We start from the raw sequence: 18700 nt of genomic DNA, 5'->3' as shown, positions 1-18700 counted from the left end.
ACAACGTTTCCAAACGCTTGACATAGGTAAAGAGAGAGATATTTCAACATAGTGAGCTGCTGTGTAAAGGAAACGGGGTTTCGCTTCTCGCTAAGCTGCAGGGCTTTTATGTGCTTTTAGAAGCCAAACAACTCTTTTACATTTGCATACTAGTTTTCTGTTGAACGCAATGAAATGAGAGACAAGTTTACTAACTAAACACCACAGTTTGCAAATCCTTTAGCCGATGTCGGATAAACGTACAAAATAGCAAGTTCTAAAAGCGAGAACACCGAATGCGAGAACGGTTTCAAAGAAACTTGACTTTTCGAGATGAATTTCTGATAACCTTCTTCCCAGAAACAATGGTTTATCAATACACACTCTTTTGAAGTCGTTGTCGCCGCAAATGTTCGGCAAGTTCAGCGTGAGCCCGTTTTTGCGCAGTCATTTTCGGTTGCCACTGTTTCAAAGCTATAATAAAATTTTGGTGAAAAAAAAACGTGGGTTTTCATACCAAGCACAATGTGTCAGCAACACATTCATTTTGCGTTGAAATTCACTTCTGTTGCATTTTTATCGCGAAGGAATTTGAAGGTCGAAAATGGTAGACTTAAATATATGGCCGTGCCCCAAAAAGATATTACCATAACGTACCGTTCATAACTGATGATCAAGCACCAATTTGAAACTCCAACATCAAGACATTGATTCAACGTCAACGTACATCAGCATAAATTTAACAAAAAATGTAAGATAGATAAAATAAAATGATAACCGAGAAACAAAGTTACACAAGAGTGATATTTATTTTTTCTACGTTGAAAGTTAATCGCTTTCTTTCAAGCACAATTCTATGAGAACTTTAGGTTCTCGAATACTCGGATGCGCGGTCATAACCTTTTTTACCACGTGAGGCTCCAGGAGACCGCAAAGATTTTGGAACAAATGATGTCGAGGGTTGTCGGGGCTATTTAAAGAAGGACCACCACTGGGAACATGCTGCAAACGATGATGCATTTGCTGTCGGTGCACTTCACCGTAGTTTGGATTGTTATTGTTATGATGAGGAGGAGAGTTATGTCCTTGGTGAATGTTTTGCATCCCTTGATGTCCGGGGGAGGAGTACACGCGCCGTGTCATACGCGGCGGAGGGTACGTTTTAGGGTCGGAGTTATTAGGCGAGCTGAGGTTCTTTTGAACTGGAGCAACCACTTGCCCGTCAGGAGACGCTAAAAAGGGATAAGTATGCGATAAAGAGTTGTCAGATCCCGTCGACGGGTTCAAAGAAGACACAAAATAGGATCCTGGTCCCATGCTCTGGTGCATGCGGGGAGCTGACTGGGTGTTGCCCGACATGGGATAGGGATACATCAGTTGCTGAGGCATCGACTGGTGATGATTCGGCTGGTACTGTGCGTCGCCGTACCCGGTCCTGTATATCGGCTGCGAGTACATCCCGTATGGTACGTGCATGCTCGGGGCATGTTGGTAAGGCGCGGTAATGTTCACGTGCTGTGGCGGGTGAATGACCGACGATGCGTGGCGTCCGTCGTAAATGTGCAGGTTCGTCGGCAAACTGCGCTGGTACTGTTGGCCGCCGTTCGCCTGGCTGATCAGAGGCTTTTTCACGCTCGAGTGATCAGCGTGAAAGTCAGGTGGTCCCGCTTCGGTGTACAAGTACTGTTGAGAAGTTATCCTGGAATTCGAGAAGGAATTGTGGCACTGGAGTTGCTCGTTCACCATAGGAAACATTTGACGTTGCAGGTCGTAACATAAAGGATTAGATAAAGAGCCATTACGCCTGCATGGGCAGACCTGACAACGCTGTCCAGACAATTGGCCAGAAACGGTAAGCTTCTGCGACAGCGAATCGCACAGGCCGTCGCAAGAAGATTGGTATTGAGGATAAGGTGCAGTCATTACTGGTTCTTGAGTGCTGTGGCTTGATATAGGCCTTCGATTGCTTTGGACATGTGAGTGAGGAAGATGCTGCTGCTCACAGCTAACACCGTTATGCAAATGGTAATAGTCTATTTGCTCCCCTTCTATTCCTATATGTTGGGATTGCCGCGTGTTGTCCAATTTAATCCCGGGAGTAGATTTAGCTTCACGCAGTTCAGCTTCATGACGGTCGTTCGCCAGTGCAGAAGGTTCTTGATCATTCTGAAATGCCAAAGCAATTATTAAAGTCTCCATTATAAGAGATCTCATCTCTCGCAAAAAGTTAGTGGTTAACTCATAGCAGGGTGAAATCAGTACTGGATTTTCACCACGCAGTTAATTTGCTTGGCAGGCAACACGCAATTAAGTTGAACCGATATAATTGAACCTTTGCACGTTCAAACGACTAAAAATGGCGGATCCCGTTCAACAGAAAAACTTTGTTTTTTTTCAGTGTTAAAATTTTTGAAAATCTCACCGCTTTTGCAGGAATCTGCTTCAGTGATTTCATTTTCGGGGTGATTGTTTTCGAGGTACTGTACAGTTCGTGGGCCAGCTGCTTTGCCGTGTTTGAAGCTTTGACTCGCTTGTCAGATTTCTTCAAGCCATCCGTGACGGACCGCGCACACTCAGGGTGAAAATATTTGCATTTTCTTCCGTACGTGCATTTCGGACCTTGAAGTGTATAAAAATGTAATTTTGTGTGTCTCAAGCCGAACGGAACGAGAAAAAATCATTACCGCGAAGTAACTTTAACAAGACTGAGAAAATAAATGAAAAGCATAATGCGATGTCACTAACCGTATGGACACTGTGGCTTGAATTGTTCTTCAGAAGCCGGTCTTTTGCGCAGGAAATTGTCAATAGTGGGCCCATTTTTTCCCAAAGGATCGTCAGGTGCCATGAATCTAAGGTGAAAATAAGGTTTGCTGTGTGCGGCAACATTTTGAAAAGTTGGCTAACTCAATTAGCCTACTAACCCATGGTTAGGCATGCTAACCCATTTTTCAACGCATGACTGAACGCAAAATAAACCCGTAAGATTTTAAAATGAGATTGTGCGCATACCTGTCACTGGCAAAAGAGTACATGAGCAATCGCTTGTCAATCAGTTCTTTCCATTCGGGCTTTTCGCTCTGTAAGTCGCGAAAATGGTCGTTGCTGACGACGATGCCACCCGTGTCTTGAGCAAGCTTCAAAATAAACCGGTCATCGTAGCAAGTCACTCGTTTTCCGTTAATCCAACGGGATGGTGTGTAAACCAAGATGCGCTCTTCTTCCAGTTTGGCCAAGATTTCACGGCCTGGTAAAAAAAGAATATCTTGTAGCATGAAAGGCAGCACGAAAATTTCTTTTTTGTCGATTAATTTAAATTTTAAAAACCTCTTTTCAACCTTAGATTTTCAAGAATATTAAATTAACTTGCACTTGCGCAATTCATGTCGCAAGCAGTTGCTTTATTCTTCTGTTTGCAACAAAACTTAATTAAAGACGAGAATTTTCACATCCATTTTTACACGTTTTAATAACGATAAAACATAAGTTTGAAAACAGTCTGCACGAATAAAGAGTTGTCAAACAACTTTAACAGGCCAAAGACAAGAATAATAAAATCAATAATTCTCAACCAAATGACGTTGTCTTTCTTCTAAATTTAATGAAGCTTTACCTTGAAGCGATTTAGAAAAATAACTTGTTATTTGCTAAATAGCTTTGAATTCTTTTTTTTAAGGAGAGGGGGTCAGCAACCCAGAGTAACAATACGGTCAATAAATCAACAAAATTCAGGAAAAAAACAAGCATTTTGCACAGCGCACTATATTCTGTGCAAACTGGTTACAATCAAACCATGTAGCAGTGACCTCAACGTCCTTTTACGTCATAATCGAGCTCTAACTTTTCACCTGATGCACGAGTTTAAAATAAGTTGCTCTGTCTGCTCAACAACCAAAATCTAAAACCAAATTTAACGTTGAATCAATGCCAAAAGGACGGATTTTGCCAGTTGAGACGCCATTCTCAACCACAAGATTACGCAAAATAAAAATGAAAAGTTTTGTGACCAAGATTCTTGTTTGAATGAGTAGAGTAGTAGACCATATGGCACTATTTGGCAGCGTAAGAATCTAACAAATCATGTGCGTAACAACAAAATAGAGATTCCACAACAGGCCTTTCACGAAAACAAATTGGGATCCATAATTTGGCTTAATCAATGCGTTCGTCAACGGCGACACAACTTTGACAATGTTTGTTAACGGGACAATGGAACATCTTTGCATAAATTCGACGTTTGCAAACATTTTAACAAGCAATTCTCAACACATTCCGAACTACACATCACTGGCACAAGAATACAAGTGCTGCAAAGTCTTCAGAGCAAATTAATTGTTTTTACATCGATTTAACGTCTGCAAACGTTGAATCAATGTAAAAATGGTTGCTTTGCTGTTGTTCACAGGCTTATGACCTTGGCGACACGGCGTCAACGAAGCAAATCTTTCCACCCAATCCTCTGCTCACATGCGAGGTACGAGGCATCCTGTGTAAAATTTCCCTGTCAGCTGTGTGTGTCGGGTTCGGGCGAACAATGGACATATCGGAAACATGTTGATGTTGGCAATGCTTCAATGGCATTTTCCTGCGAGTACGCCAGGCGCCCTGCATTGTGAAAAGCTACTGAACATAGCCATTCATCCTACGATTTCTAGATCGTAAATTCACCAAATTACAAATTCGGGGACGACTTGACCGCAGTGACAATGCAACATCAATAGATGCATACAAAGTAGGAACAACTTTAGCTTTTTCACATGAATAGATCAATCAAATGAAGTCCACTTAAATAAAAATGTACGCAGTATAAATTAATTTGTACTTGTGATTAGTTTGTGCAAGCATCCGATTCCACGTCAGTCTACGCGTGTAATATGCTACGATTACAAGAGAAAATTAATTGATTACGATTACTCCGTTTTAATTACGTAATCAGATAACATTAACTAAACCTCTTGAGAAAAAGATTTTTGTAAAGCGATTTTGATAAACCCAACAAAATTCCGAAAAAAAAAACGACGTTGCGCAATGATTACTTTGGGCTGCATCGAATCACAAATATTTAAGCAAAAGCCAAGTCAACAAGGAACAACAGTTTCTACCCAAGACAATAAAATCCGTCATGTTCACATTGATTCAACGTCTGAAGACGTGGTTGTCTGGGTATCAAAATGTTATTTAACTCACAAACGCTGAATGAAAGACTAAATAACTAGGCTTCCTTTGAGTGATACTATGAATGGTATTCCGTCAAAGAAAACAACACTTTAATTATAAGAGGGAACTTCAAACTGTCCACATCAGTGATTTGGGTTTTCATGGTGACACAAACACCAATTAAATGCAAAACGCACAAAGTTTTTTTTAAGAAAGCTATTTCAATGAAATGCCACAACATGTACATTGTGTCCCTTGCCAAATAGAACAATAAATTAAACTCCAATCTAGATGACCTTCCGAGATGCATTCCATAGAAAGTTTTTTGCTATAAAACATTACATGCTTCCTTCCCGCGTAACTAAGTGAAACAAAGAACGAAACGCACCAAATATTCTGAATGGAACCGTCTCTTGAAAAAGTGCAAACGAATGACATAAGAAATGGTATCTTACCCCTGGTGGGAACATCAGGCCTCCGTGATTCTTTGCGGTAGGTGGGAACAAAAACGGTAATGTCGGTGTGGTTACGTTGCCTGAAGAAGTCTACGGCCAACAGAATCCCTTTGCACGAGAAGTACTGTTTGTTTCCGTGACTGCGAAACAAATGATTGAGAGTCCCAATTAAATTACATTCGCAGTGATTCAAAAAGTTACAAGACTGGCGGATAAGATTTCGCACGGCGTCAAGGGCGAAATCGCAATGCCAGTGATGTAATGGTTGAAAAGCTTGAAAAATAATAATTTAAATTAGAAATGTCCAAATCAAAGTATCAGATTTTCTTAGGAGCGATTACCAGGGCAGAAGCTATACATTTCCGAGCTTTCGTTAAGATATCGTTTGTAACATTATTTAATGACAAGGCATATTTGTATTGTGGCAAAGTAGACTGATTTGACTACAGCCAGAACATTTTCAAAGTGGTCTAGAGCTACAAGCGCTAATTCAATATTCATAAAGTTAGAATTTTTTGCATTATCTTCTGCCACCTCTCAAGGGTGCAATCGATTAAACTCTCATTTGAAACCAGCAAATTGTACAAATCACGACCGATGATTGCACACGCCACTGCCGGGTTTTGCACAGCCATGCGAGAAGACATTTGGGTGAGTTCATTCGTTAAATTTTTTACTCTAAATAAATGAATATTAAGTCAGAAACTTTTGCGGCTTTTAAAAGTAAACTTATGATACACACAAACTTAACTATAATTTACTTTACCGGCTTTTATATTATCCCTATGTCGTTTCTTGTCTGTCCCAAATCCATAACAAGGTTGCAACAAACAATTTAAAGTTTGAGTTGAAAACAAACAGCCTCGATTTTGAATACTTTCTGTATTGTTTATTCAGATTGGCCAAGCATTTCAACCATTTTCCTCCCAAAGTCAAAATTTGCTCCTAAATTCTTTCAAAACCAACCCCTGTCTCATAGTTAAATTGGTCCATTTTGAAGCACCAGTTTCTCTACAATTTTCTTACCTCATGGCTACATTACTCCCATCGATGACAATAGGTCGAAGATTTTGATATTCTTCATTAGAAGACTTGTCTTCTTCATTGTCTTCATGTTCATTTTCCATACTTAAGGGACCCCGAGACCGGGCTTCATCAGATGAAAAGCCAGGTCCTTTTTCAATACATTCTTCCGCACAGCCGTTCTATATCAAAATAATCAGGTTGTTACATTGATGTTGTTATTGGTTGATTTCGCAGTAAGCAAGTTTTTATTTTCAGAAACGATAACATGTGAGACTATCCACAGCACATTACACTGTTGTCAAAGTTTGTAAAAAGGGCTCAAAAATGCACACCTCAAAATTGTGCCCTCCAAATGTGCTATCATAAGCTTGATTCATTAAAGGAAGGCTGGAAGAAGTTGAAATTGCTGGAGCGCTTTGCATTGATGAAAGCTCCGCTAGAATATCGTTTTTACTTGCGCTACAGCTGAGTTTTGAGACGGCAGCTCGAATCTGCAAAATCGTAAAGTGTGACACAGACCAACGAATACACAGTTCTAGGAAGCATAGTTTTTATGATAAAATTCTCAATTAAACCTACTTAATATGAATCTAATAATACACACACAATTCCGTAAAAACGTTAAAACAAAATTTATCTTTACCTGGGTTGCTGTAAAACCAAACATCAGACAAAACTCAATCTTGATTGCAAGATCTTGTACATCTGTTTTATATTCACTACTCGATTGGCCATTCATCAATGCATGTGGTTTCACTGCACTATCGTGTGATGGTGCAGCTGAACACACATATGATGGGTCTTGGTACATATTGTTGTGTCCATTCTGGTATTGTACCACAGTAGCAACACTTGCAAACAAGTGAATGCCATGTGAACATGACTTGCACACACCATTTTTTATTGGTGATTTCAGCAATGAGGGTTCGTGGTGTTTGGAAACTTTGCTCTGATGAATATGATTTGCATTATTATCAACAACTTTAGAATATACGGAATTTTGGGCTTCATGATAACTTTCCAGATTATCATTTACTTGTGCTGATGGGGAGTCCCTGGTTGCGTTTTTTGAGAGTAAGCAACAATTATGACAGGTTGCAGGATTTATTTTGTCAAAGTTGTTTAAAATATTATTGCATTGAAGAGTAGATACATCCGTAGATTGCATGTTGTTTTCGTCACCAACAGATTGCGATGCTACATCACTTTCATGGGCGTCCTTAGAACAATCAATGTTGCTCCAGCTGTGATATCCACTATCAACTACACAGTTCAGGGAGGAATTCTGATTAGCAACACTTGATGGCACTTGTTTAATAAATGAAGAGTGAACTGTAGATGCCTCTATGCTGCATATGGAGTCAGTGGTGGAAGATATGTTTAACTCCATGTCTTTATCCCAAGATTCAAGAATTGTACCATCACTTTTGAGTAAATGTACACCACATTCAAAGCTTTGTTGTCTACTCATACACCTTATTCTTAAGATGGAATAATTATATTTTTAGTCCTAAATTATGCAGTAAACAAGCTTTGCTGTAATAAAACAGTTGTATAAAATGATAAACTAATATAAACAAAACATAAAATAATGCAAGCATTCAATCATTTTATTGGTTTTATTATAAATTTGCCTGCGGATGAGGCAAATCAATAATAGACATAAAAAAAAACTAATCTATGTTGACAAAAAAATCGTAGTCAGAATTTTGTGCTATAAATAAAAAATTTATATATTAAGATGATGGTGTTCTTATTCAACAAATAACTAGTAGACTTATGCTAGATAGCTCAGTTACAATGTGTGCATTGACTGCAACAACAACTGTTTGCTGGTTTGCAAGCAGACTTTTACTACGTATTCCTTTTATACTTGTAGTGACAGTGTAAAACCGTTTCCTGCATCGCATAAGCTTTACAGCAGACAAGCTTAACAATTTGTGTGACTAAACATTATAACATCATAAATTGCATAGAAATAGACAATACTTGGCTGTGGTGAGCCCTTTGTTCTCAAAGATTTGGGTTAACTTGTTTACTTCAACAAAGTCGCATCATGTATGTTGACCATAGCAATAACAATTTGAGACAGTTCTGGCATACTAACATCTTATGTCGACTACAAACATTTTATGAAGCAAATGGTACGTAGGAAATATATGTTGGTGTAAAGTTTGTCTTTTCTAAGTTGTTCTTGCCTGCATTTACAAACATAGCCTAGTTGTTATCGAAGCCTAGGTCTACACATATGTATGTAGCCTATAGTGAAAAGTAGGCTAAGTAATAACAATTGACATTGCTGTGGCCCATTCAAATGTGCCTGCTTCCTGTTACCTAATACTGTAGCTAGATTAAAACGTAACTTAAAATCTACTGTGTTGTGACTAGACTACATTCTTGTGATTTTCATTGATTGTCTACACAATTAACTAGATTGACTAAATATGTCTGTCAGTATATTTTGCTAAAGCAACTGAACTATTTTGACTCATTTTAGGTGATCCGCCTTCCTAAACCGTGGAAATCCGCAGAACAAACCCACAACCACATATCTCTGCAACGCACAGTGCGTAATAAAAGAACACAAACTGACATCTATTACGAAACTCTTGTTGGCCAAATTTGCATACTAGTTGAAAAAAGAAACGAGAGAGAAAAAGGCAAGAGAGGTTCTTCGTGTTTAGGAGAGTCATGTTGCAAAGCACAAACCTCTTCTGTCTGGTCTGTCATGTGATCTTCGCTTGCGAAGCTACTCGAATTACTAAAAAGGGCTTTTGTGCTGTGGCCATGACATAAAAAGCTTTTATGCAGATCAGGGCTGGTGCCCACTGTCTCAAAGGAAAAATTAAATTCAACACTTTTAACAAATTTCAACCTTGAAATAAAAAATCCTGAGGTTTTGCATGAGTTTGGGTAGATAGCCTATGCATCATAAAGTTTTTATGTACGGTAAGTAAAAACTAAAAAATAGGTTTATAAACAAAAAGCAGCAGAACATACTTCAAAAAAGATTATTTATTCAACCGACCAGTAGTGAGATACTTGCTCCTGAACATTATTAACCAACATGTCAATTTTTGGAAGGGTTGAAGATACTAGATAGCGTACAACGCATACCACCTTCCACTTCAAGTTGGAATGTTGTTGGAATCTCCCTGTTGAATTCAGGCTGACGCTTCACACTATCTTCTTTTCATCTTTATCATTATCGCACATCTTTATCCTTGCAATTTGAATGAATATTTTCCAGGTGAAATTACAGTTTTGATGGCCTCAATGAATGATGACTGAGAACTTTATAAAATAATACACATTGTCCTTATTTTTTTCTGTTATCAAAAATTGATGTAAATCCATACTGCATGTAATTTCCATCAAACTTAAAGCCTCAAGTATTGTCAATTCCTCCCCAAAATAATCCACAAAATAAAATGCTGCACCCAGTAAAAAGCGAATCCGCAAAAATTCATGTAGGCTACCGCTTTTACACAGGGCCGGATTTAGCTGATGGGGGGCCCGGGGCACTTTTAGATCGGGGGGCCCCCGTGCAAAAAAAATTTTTCGCGCCTACGGCGCGTAAAAACCATCTCTATGTCTACAGTAGCATCAGTCCAGTACTGCACAGCATTTTGCAGAAACTTTAAAGCTCAAAGGGAATAAAATAACACAAAATCACATTTTTTCCACATAGGGGGGCCCTTCAAAAGTCGGGGGGCCCGGGGAAACTGCCCCCTCTGCCCCCCCCCTAAATCCGGGCCTGCTTTTACAGATGGCTTAATCGTAACCACAAACTAGTCTATTACATCATAAAGTGTTCTAAAAACTGAGTTGATATAAAACTGTGTGTTGCAATAATAAGAATGATGATTGCCACATTGTAGCTAAAAACAGCAGCATCATTCATTGTAACTAAAAAAACACACAAGTGTAAAATTGACTCATCATCATTTTGTTCCTTCCTCGTATGGAGGGTTGGATACAATGCGCCATTGTTCTCGACCATGAGCAGTGCGTACTGCACATTCATAAGTTAATTTTGTCCATTTTGTGATGTTTGTTGTCCAAATCATTCTTGGTCTGCCTTTACTTCTTTTACCGTTTATCTTCCCTTCTATTAATGATCTCTGTAATGAATTTTGCCTTATTGTGTGTCCGAAATACTTCAATTTTCTTCTTTTGACTGTTTGTAAGAGCATTTTGCTTGAATTGAATTTGGAGAGTACTTCATCGTTAGTGATCTTTTGTTTCCATGAAATTTTTAACATTAGCCTGTATGTCCAGAGCTCGAAGGCATCGATCCGTTTCTCCATTTTTTGTGACATTGTCCAAGTTTCAGAATTGTATAATAGGGTCGACCAGATATAGCATTTTGAGATCCTGAGACGAATTGATAAATTTAAACGTTGATTGACTATAGTGACAAAAATGAAACAAAATGTTTCAATAAATCTCTCAATTTTTTAAATAAGTCTGTGAATCTCAAAATGCTTCTATGGCCCACCAGTGAGCCACGGCCCACTGGTTGAGAACCGCTGGGTTAAGCAGAGCCTAAGTTTCTACTGGACTGTTAATTGCTTTTACTCTTGCATGCTTTTTGCCGCATCAATCATGGCATGAAATTGTGGCGGGCGATATACTGCGTAATTCCGAACAGTTAACATTCTCAATTGGTAAATCAACGTTGAATGATATAAATAATAGCAGTGGTCATGCAGCGGTCTAATCAGAAACGTAGCTAGTGGGGCTTACTCCCCACTCCTAAAATTGTATCTTGACCCCCACCCCCCTAAAGAAATCATAATGTTTTTGATACTACTATGACGCCTTAATGAGATTGTATTCGTATTATATGTTGAATGACGTTTCATAAACGTTTGGCTCTATTCAGCAGCTGTATTTTCAAACAAACTCTTTATTTCAAACATTAAAATATCCCCCTCTCAACAGTTGTTTTGCCACTCTAAAATTTTCTTTCTGGCTATTGTACTTCGCTGGGTCAAATTGATTTAAAATCGCCTTGCTGTTTTTCTTTATGTTGAATAGATGTATAAATTCTAGTTTATGGCCTTGGCCATGTAGCCTAACTAATTAATGGTCGTACATAAGTGACATTGAATATCAGTTTTGTTTTCACTTCACATTGTTACGAATTTGTTTCAAACCAACTCGTTTCATTATTTGATCAAGAAGCATCTGAAATTTTAAATGCTGAATTCTTTATATACCGTACATACAGTAGTAACATTACAAGTACAAAGATTTCAAAACGAGGCTGGCTAATTAACCTCCAATAAAAAGAACGAGATAATAGCCTATCAGATAGGTGGCCAGAGGGGATCATGCATGACCGGTAAAACAAAGCTGCTGACTGAAATAAAGAAGCAGGTTTTGCAAGAGCAGATTCTGCTTTAATAAAAAATAAACGTAAATCGGTTCTACTTTACTGAGAAACGAAAAACTTCAAAGTCAAACTTAGCTTATAGCAAACATTGAACAAATCAGAAAATATTTACATACCGGTAAGCAGTGGCGTACGCAGGATTTTGTAATCGGGGGACGGGGCATCGTCCAACGCCTTCCCTTTCATGTGTAGGCAACTGCGGTAAGGCATATTGAAAACACTTAAACACTTTTGTTTCAATAAATTTACTTCTGAGAAAACAAACATGTGAGTAAGAAATTGTTTTATAGTGGCCCACACAATGAATATTGTTGTCTATCAATGGTGTTGCATGCATTTACAGATAACCAATTTCGTTTTTAAACAAAAATGAAACAAATTCATTTATAAATACAATCAGATGTTAACGTTAACAAACGTTTTTTAGTATTCTTATCACCAATTTATGGAGACTTGTGAGAAGAAGATATTTCTCTGCTATGTCTGAGCACTGAGCAGCCATGACTAGGCTACTTGAAGCTTCCCCTACCCTGTTAGAGGTGTGGCCTAAATACGAAAGAACAATTCCGGATTAGCATAGAAAAAGCACCTCGAAAACATGCTTTAACAAAAGAAGAAAAAGTAAAACAAGGGTCAAGGTCAATGAAAAACTGTAGCCAAGCGACGATTGACGGTAACATGCATATTGGAGCATTTTTGTGAATTTTTAACGTTGTGTTGACTCGAAGCCGAAATCGAGTGAGGAAATCCATCACTTTAAATCAAGGGTCTAAACACGTAGTCAAGTAGGGGGTCTCATGAATCTCGCGACAAAGTTTTGAAGCGGTCCTCAAAGCATTTTTAAACGTTCAAATAATTAACAATAGCTTACAGTAGGCCTAACTGTTCAATTGCCACATATTTGTTCTTGAGGTTTAAAAAGGTCAAATTCATTTCAAATTTGCTAAAAATCTGAAAATGCCCATCAAACTTCACACGACTTTTAAAGTGCTGCTTAGTTTAGTACTGCTACTTTGCATTCATCTAATGCTGGCATTTGCACAGCAATCTAACCTCTTAGTGTAATTTACAGTTAAAAATTTTGATCGACGCACCAAGGCGTCGTAACTCACAATTTGAAAACCACTGTCTTAGGCAACTACAGCACCGGCACTGTATTGCGTATTTTTATGAATGTATCACTATCAAGGAATTGGCGCAAAAAAATCTAAAACAATTTCTCATCGAGCATCAAAGAGATGCGATAAGCTATACGGACATCGTCTTGTTTCAGGCCGATACTATTTCAGTGGAAAAAACATATGGAAATAGCTTCACTAGCGACATCTTACGAACAAAACATGCAGCTTTACGAAACAGAACCCCTAATATACTTAGACTAGGTCACTAGAGTACATAAGCGTGATGACAATGTGTAACATCACTTTTGTGAAACTAAAAGTTGTGTGAGCGAAATCAAAACTTTCCTATCTGGAAATTAGGTTGTCTGTTGGGTTACAGAAAAACATTTACATTCTCCCTTTGTCTGCAGCGTCCGGAAAAAACAAGTCTATTAACTATCTTAGATTCTGACAGTTTTCAGACTCAAAAGGAGTCTATGCCGCTTTTTGTCATACAGTGGAGCCCATATTTCTGAAATTGTGTTATTTTTAACTTTTAACGCATCGAAAATAGCCTGTGTTGTCGGATTCTTTCCAGTTGATTAATTATTGCGAGATTACATTTGTGTATACATTGGCATAGCACAGTTTGACGTTGATTCTAATTTCTATGCTAAATGGGTTCACTTGTTTGTAAACGTATTTCTTTGTGTCATCATCATCATTAATAAGTTCCTTCCTCTCGTCGAGGGTTGGAGGCAATGAGACGCCAAGTTTCTCTGTTGTAAGATTTTTCTATTGCAGTTTTGTAGTTAAGTCCTGACCAGTCTTCAATATCATTAGTCCAAATTCTTGGTGTCAATTTTTTGAAAATTTGTTGTATTATGAAATATTCAGCATTAACGTTAACGAACAGCCTTTTTATGCAACTGTAACGTTTTTACATTCAGCATCAGCAATAGCCTTTTTCCTAATCCATCGCTTCAAATAGAAGAACTTCGCATTAACTTATTTCTCAAATTCAGCAATAATAGCTCAGCTAAGCGAACATTCCTTTGGATCATGTAATATTAATGGATAGAATTGTTCAGCAGTTTAGAAATAGATTACTGCATTTGTTAACTGAGCTATTGAAATGAACTCTTGGTCGTAATTTAAGAAAGATCATGTTGGATTTTCTGGAGTATTTGTTAATTATGATTCTATTTGAATAAGTCGTGATATAATGCTTAGGCGTATCACCTTGTAAATGAATTCTGGAAAAAGGTTTGTCAAATGTCAACAAATGAGAATTTTGTTAAACCGTACAATCAGTGTTCTTTATTTAGAGCAGTGATTCAGTAAATCTTAATATTTACCAACTAAAATTCTACAATGGACTTAAAAGATTATAAATTTGATCCTGCCTTCCCTTTGCCAAAACATAGTTATGGCCAAAATGCCGTGAAGCATGTAATTATGTTATTAGTAGAGGACGAATTAAAACTGTCAAGGCCAACTATCCGAAAGTTAAAGGTAGAAAATTTCGCTCACAATGGTTTGATGACTATCTCTGGCTGGAGTGTTCAGAAGCTAAGGATGCCGCATTTTGCGCTCCTTGTCGAGTGTTCAACAGCTTGGTATGTTATAGTCCTGTTAAGTGTTAATATTATTTAAAGTTTATTAAACTGCAATTATGCTCCACCGGTGTTAAATGATTATTTGTTCTTAATATTTCTTCTTCCTATCCACGAGGATTTCATGCACAATTGTATAAATTGTAAGACCTGCGTCCCCGTGAGGAAGATTGTACATTTTTTTTACATCGATTCAACGCCCTACAACGTTGAATCGATGTAAAACGCAGCAGAATCAGCTGGCTGGGGTTAGGGTTTTAATTGATTATTTTTACTATAAGTGAAGCTTGTTTTCACGTCTAATAAACGAAGAAACATGTTGACTTTAACTGTAGCCTATTGTTCCGTCATACTGCATTTTTGGCATCTTAATAAGAAATATAAGAATTGTTCGCTAACTTTGTGTTTTAAACTTATCATTTGATATAGTGCATTCTCCTGATGAAATCTTCGTGAAAAGGAAAAGAAATATTAAGAATAAAAAATAATTTGCAGAGCATTTATTGCAGTTGAACTATGCCTGGTGGCCCTCACAGTAAATTTGTTCTATTAACTTTTATTGGCCTCAATGCTCGCAATGTCATAAGGCTACGCATGTGGCCGCCTCTGTGTTTGATATATCTACTATGTCTTGACATCTGTATTTTGTAAGCATGGAAAAACGTTTTCACAGCGTTTCAGTGCAGTATTTGATAATTTTTCTATCAACTGACAGACTAGTCCAAATCATGAGGCATATTTAACTAACAGACTGTTGGATAATCAGAAAGTGCAGCTACGCAGAATTTCGCTAGCAATGGCAGTTGCAAGTCCCTTTCGGAATCAAACTGTGATTTATTTTTTCAACAGATCAGACATGTCAAAAATGTAGGACTTTTGGTAGGCTATATTACAGTAGACAATAGCAGTAGAAAACAAGAGAAATTAAATAATATATCACTGTCTTGCACCAGTGGCGTGGCCAAGGGAGGAGGGTTTCAACCTTTCAAATTCAATTTACAGATGTTAATATATTAAAAGCTTTGGTAGAGAGTTTGCTTTATATTGTTTGCTTTGCTTTATATTGCGTAGTTTAATATATTGTTTGCAAGAAAAGCTTTAGCCTATGATGTAATTTCACGTCAAACTGTGCAAGGATGCAAGCCATCTGGTCACAGCGGTAAACCATAATCTCTTCTTGGGAAAATTTTAACATAAAGTTTCCGAATCCGTTCGTCTGTATATAATGACCGAAGAAACACACACTTGAACTTCTTTTCAAACAGTGTATTTCTGTAAAATTAGCCCGAGGCTACCGAAAACGAGGGGGTGCAACGTCGTACACCAGTGAAAAACTGTCACTACAATATAGATTACTTGGATAAAAGACGGAACTTTTGTCCAGCTAGCAAGCACTAAGCCAACAGTTAAATGTGCGGCCAACTTTCAAACAATCATTTTACGAATGACCAGAATAGATAGCAATATCTCAAATTCACGTATGCAGTACTGTGACGCAATAATGAAAGACAATTATGAAGTCATTCCAACAGGTGTTTAAAGCTGATGTAATATTTCCTGTTTAAACAGGCCCAAACAGGCCCAAACAGGTTTGACACAATTCTTATGAACGCTGGTGCAATTTTGGCACATGTTTTAGGAATTTCCATGACGTAATATTCAGTAGACTTGAACGGTTTTTATATGACGTTTGATTTGGTGAAAATTGTCGGGAACATAGCGGCCCCTAGTTATGACAGTCTGACATGGCATAACTAAAAAGAAATGACGACAATTGTGAGCCAATGAATAAAAACACACGATACACAAATTGTTTGAATCACTCACGTTCAAGTTAATACGTAAATACAAAGGGCATGCAAAGAATGAACAACAATACGGAATAATACACGACGATACATGAAATTGGTACCATAGGTACACGCTAAATGACGCTATATACAATAGTTGCGATAATAACCGACTGTTCCGGGCTCAGACAAGGGTCGGCCACCGCAGACAAAACCAGGCTCAAACCGTAACACTTAGGTGTTCTTTACGGGGGCGAGGCACGAAATATCCCTCAACACGTAGTCTACTTTTACTTTCCCCGTACTCTCATCATAGTTGCAGACGGCAACTTTGGCTCTACGAACCACAGGCTTCCCTTTCCTAATTTGTGGAACTACCTCATGCACCCTCCCAAGTTGATACTTCCCACGTTTACCAATGTCTTGGAGAGAACCTACCACTACAAGTTGACCAGGCTCCAAATTCTCGGCCATTTTTAGCCATTTTTTCCGGCCCTGAAGCCCTGGCAAGTAAAAATCGATCCATTTACTCCAAAACTGCTGAGAAAGTGACAAATTGAACCGATAATCCCTTCTTAATTGGTCACGATCATTTGGTTGCCCAACAGCACAGTATGGGTCTAAGTATGGGGTCAAAAGTGAGGCAGGGGTGATGACAGTAAAATCCCTAGGGTCGTCACTCAAAGGTACCAAAGGGCGTTCGTTCACGATCCGAACGGCACTGCCTGTGTACGTAAGCAGTTCAATAAAATTGGGCTTACGAATTGAAGAGTCCAAAATGTGAAAAAATGCAATTTTAAATTGTTTAACCATTGCCTCCCAGGCGCCACCTTGCGCCGGAGCATACGGAGGTATAAATTCCCAGTTTATCTCTCTCTGTCTCAGGGCGTTGTGAAATTCAGCTGATTCTATCAACTCGGGTAACTTCTTAGATGCTGCCTGAAAGGTACTTCCATTATCGGAATAGATAGCATTAACCTGCCCACGTAAATCTGTAAACCTTGTAAAGGCAAGTAAAAAATCACTCAGCGACAATGACGTAACCAGCTCAACATGAATAGCGCGAGATGCCATACATGTGAATAAGAGTCCCCAAGCTTTTTTGTGACTCCTACCCTCAACAAAGGTCAATGGTCCAAGATAGTCTAAGCCGCAATCAAAAAAGGGTTTCCTATGGGCAGTTGTGCGAGACAAAGGTAAATCAGACATGAGCTGCCTTATAGGCCGAGCTTTCTCAATCGCACATACACCACAATCATTAAGATACCTCTTCACGGAAGCATTACCATTAGCGATCCAAAACTTCTGTCGCGTAGACAACAAAGTGTGCTGTACTCCACAGTGCGCATTTCGATTATGATGCGATAGTACAACAAGCCTAGTGAAGGGGTGCTTCGAAGGCAAAACAATCGGATGCTTTGCTTCTAGAGAAATCTCGGGAGAATTACTTAAGCGCCCTTCAATGCGGATTACACCAGCATCATCTACACAAGGTCTGTACTTTTTAAGTGAACGCAATCCTTTCAAGCGTTCCTTTTCACGTTGCGAAGCGCCAACACTACCCCGCTTTATCACTTCCTCAAGTGCATCCGGCGATCGTTTGGTCATTAAATGTAACACATCGCCATACACGCTTTTCTGAACAAACTTCACAGTTAAGTCTAAGGCTCTATTAAGATAAGAGGCGTCCAGTTTTGGCTTCATAAAGCTACGCTTTCTCGTTTTACAGCACAAAAATTCAACAAAAGCAACCAAATAAGCAATTCTCTTTTTCATAACATACAAAGAAGGTGCGGTCTCGATCAATCTGTGAAGGCCACCCTGTCCAACGTCAAGCGACCCCTCTTCGTCACGAAGATATAAGCTATGGACAGGTACTGGAGTGGGGTTTTCTACAGATGGAATTTCTTCACACTGATAGAGAAGACTAGAACCATTTAACCACAACTCTCGAAACTCTTTCTTTGTAATAAGATTTGGCCTTGTGCCAACATCAGCTGGGTTCATATCGGTAGGGCAAAAACGCCAATCCTGGGCTTCAGACAACAATAAAATATGCTCAACTCGACGCGTAATAAACTTATTCAGACGTAAATCAGGGTTTTTAACCCACTGCAACACAGTCCGAGAATCACACCAAAAATACTTACTGCAGTCGGACATCTTCAATGCCTCG

The 18700-nt window shown here is 38.6% G+C and overlaps 1 protein-coding gene across 1 annotated transcript; it reads right to left on the bottom strand.

Annotated features, from left to right (window-relative positions):
* Nucleotides 1–188: 188 nt before the first annotated feature.
* Nucleotides 189–8007, bottom strand: LOC145769059 (uncharacterized). The gene is made up of 8 exons (XM_082580655.1): nt 7261–8007; nt 6950–7108; nt 6618–6796; nt 5592–5731; nt 2992–3226; nt 2725–2831; nt 2402–2598; nt 189–2145 (listed from the first exon to the last, which is right to left on the bottom strand). The coding sequence occupies exons 1-8, from the start codon at nt 8005–8007 to the stop codon at nt 808–810; spliced, it is 3102 nt and encodes a 1033-aa protein (XP_082436781.1). The 3' UTR covers nt 189–807.
* Between the last annotated feature and the right edge of the window lie 10693 nt (nt 8008–18700).

The sequence above is a fragment of the Aplidium turbinatum genome, chromosome 4 (genome assembly GCF_918807975.1).
Source record: "Aplidium turbinatum chromosome 4, kaAplTurb1.1, whole genome shotgun sequence".
Taxonomy (NCBI): Eukaryota; Metazoa; Chordata; class Ascidiacea; order Aplousobranchia; family Polyclinidae; genus Aplidium; species Aplidium turbinatum.
Note: the sequence above shows the minus strand (reverse complement) of the source record. Positions and strands in the feature narration are given on the sequence as shown.

Coding starts and splice junctions, on each gene's coding strand:
- LOC145769059 (XM_082580655.1), bottom strand. CDS start 8,007: ATGGAGTTAAACATATCTTCCACCACTGACTCCATATGCAGCATAGAG. Junction 3,227..5,591: donor GCCTGATGTTCCCACCAGGG/GTAAGATACCAT, acceptor TTTTTTTACCAG/GCCGTGAAATCTTGGCCAAA. Junction 2,146..2,401: donor AGCAGATTCCTGCAAAAGCG/GTGAGATTTTCA, acceptor TTGGCATTTCAG/AATGATCAAGAACCTTCTGC.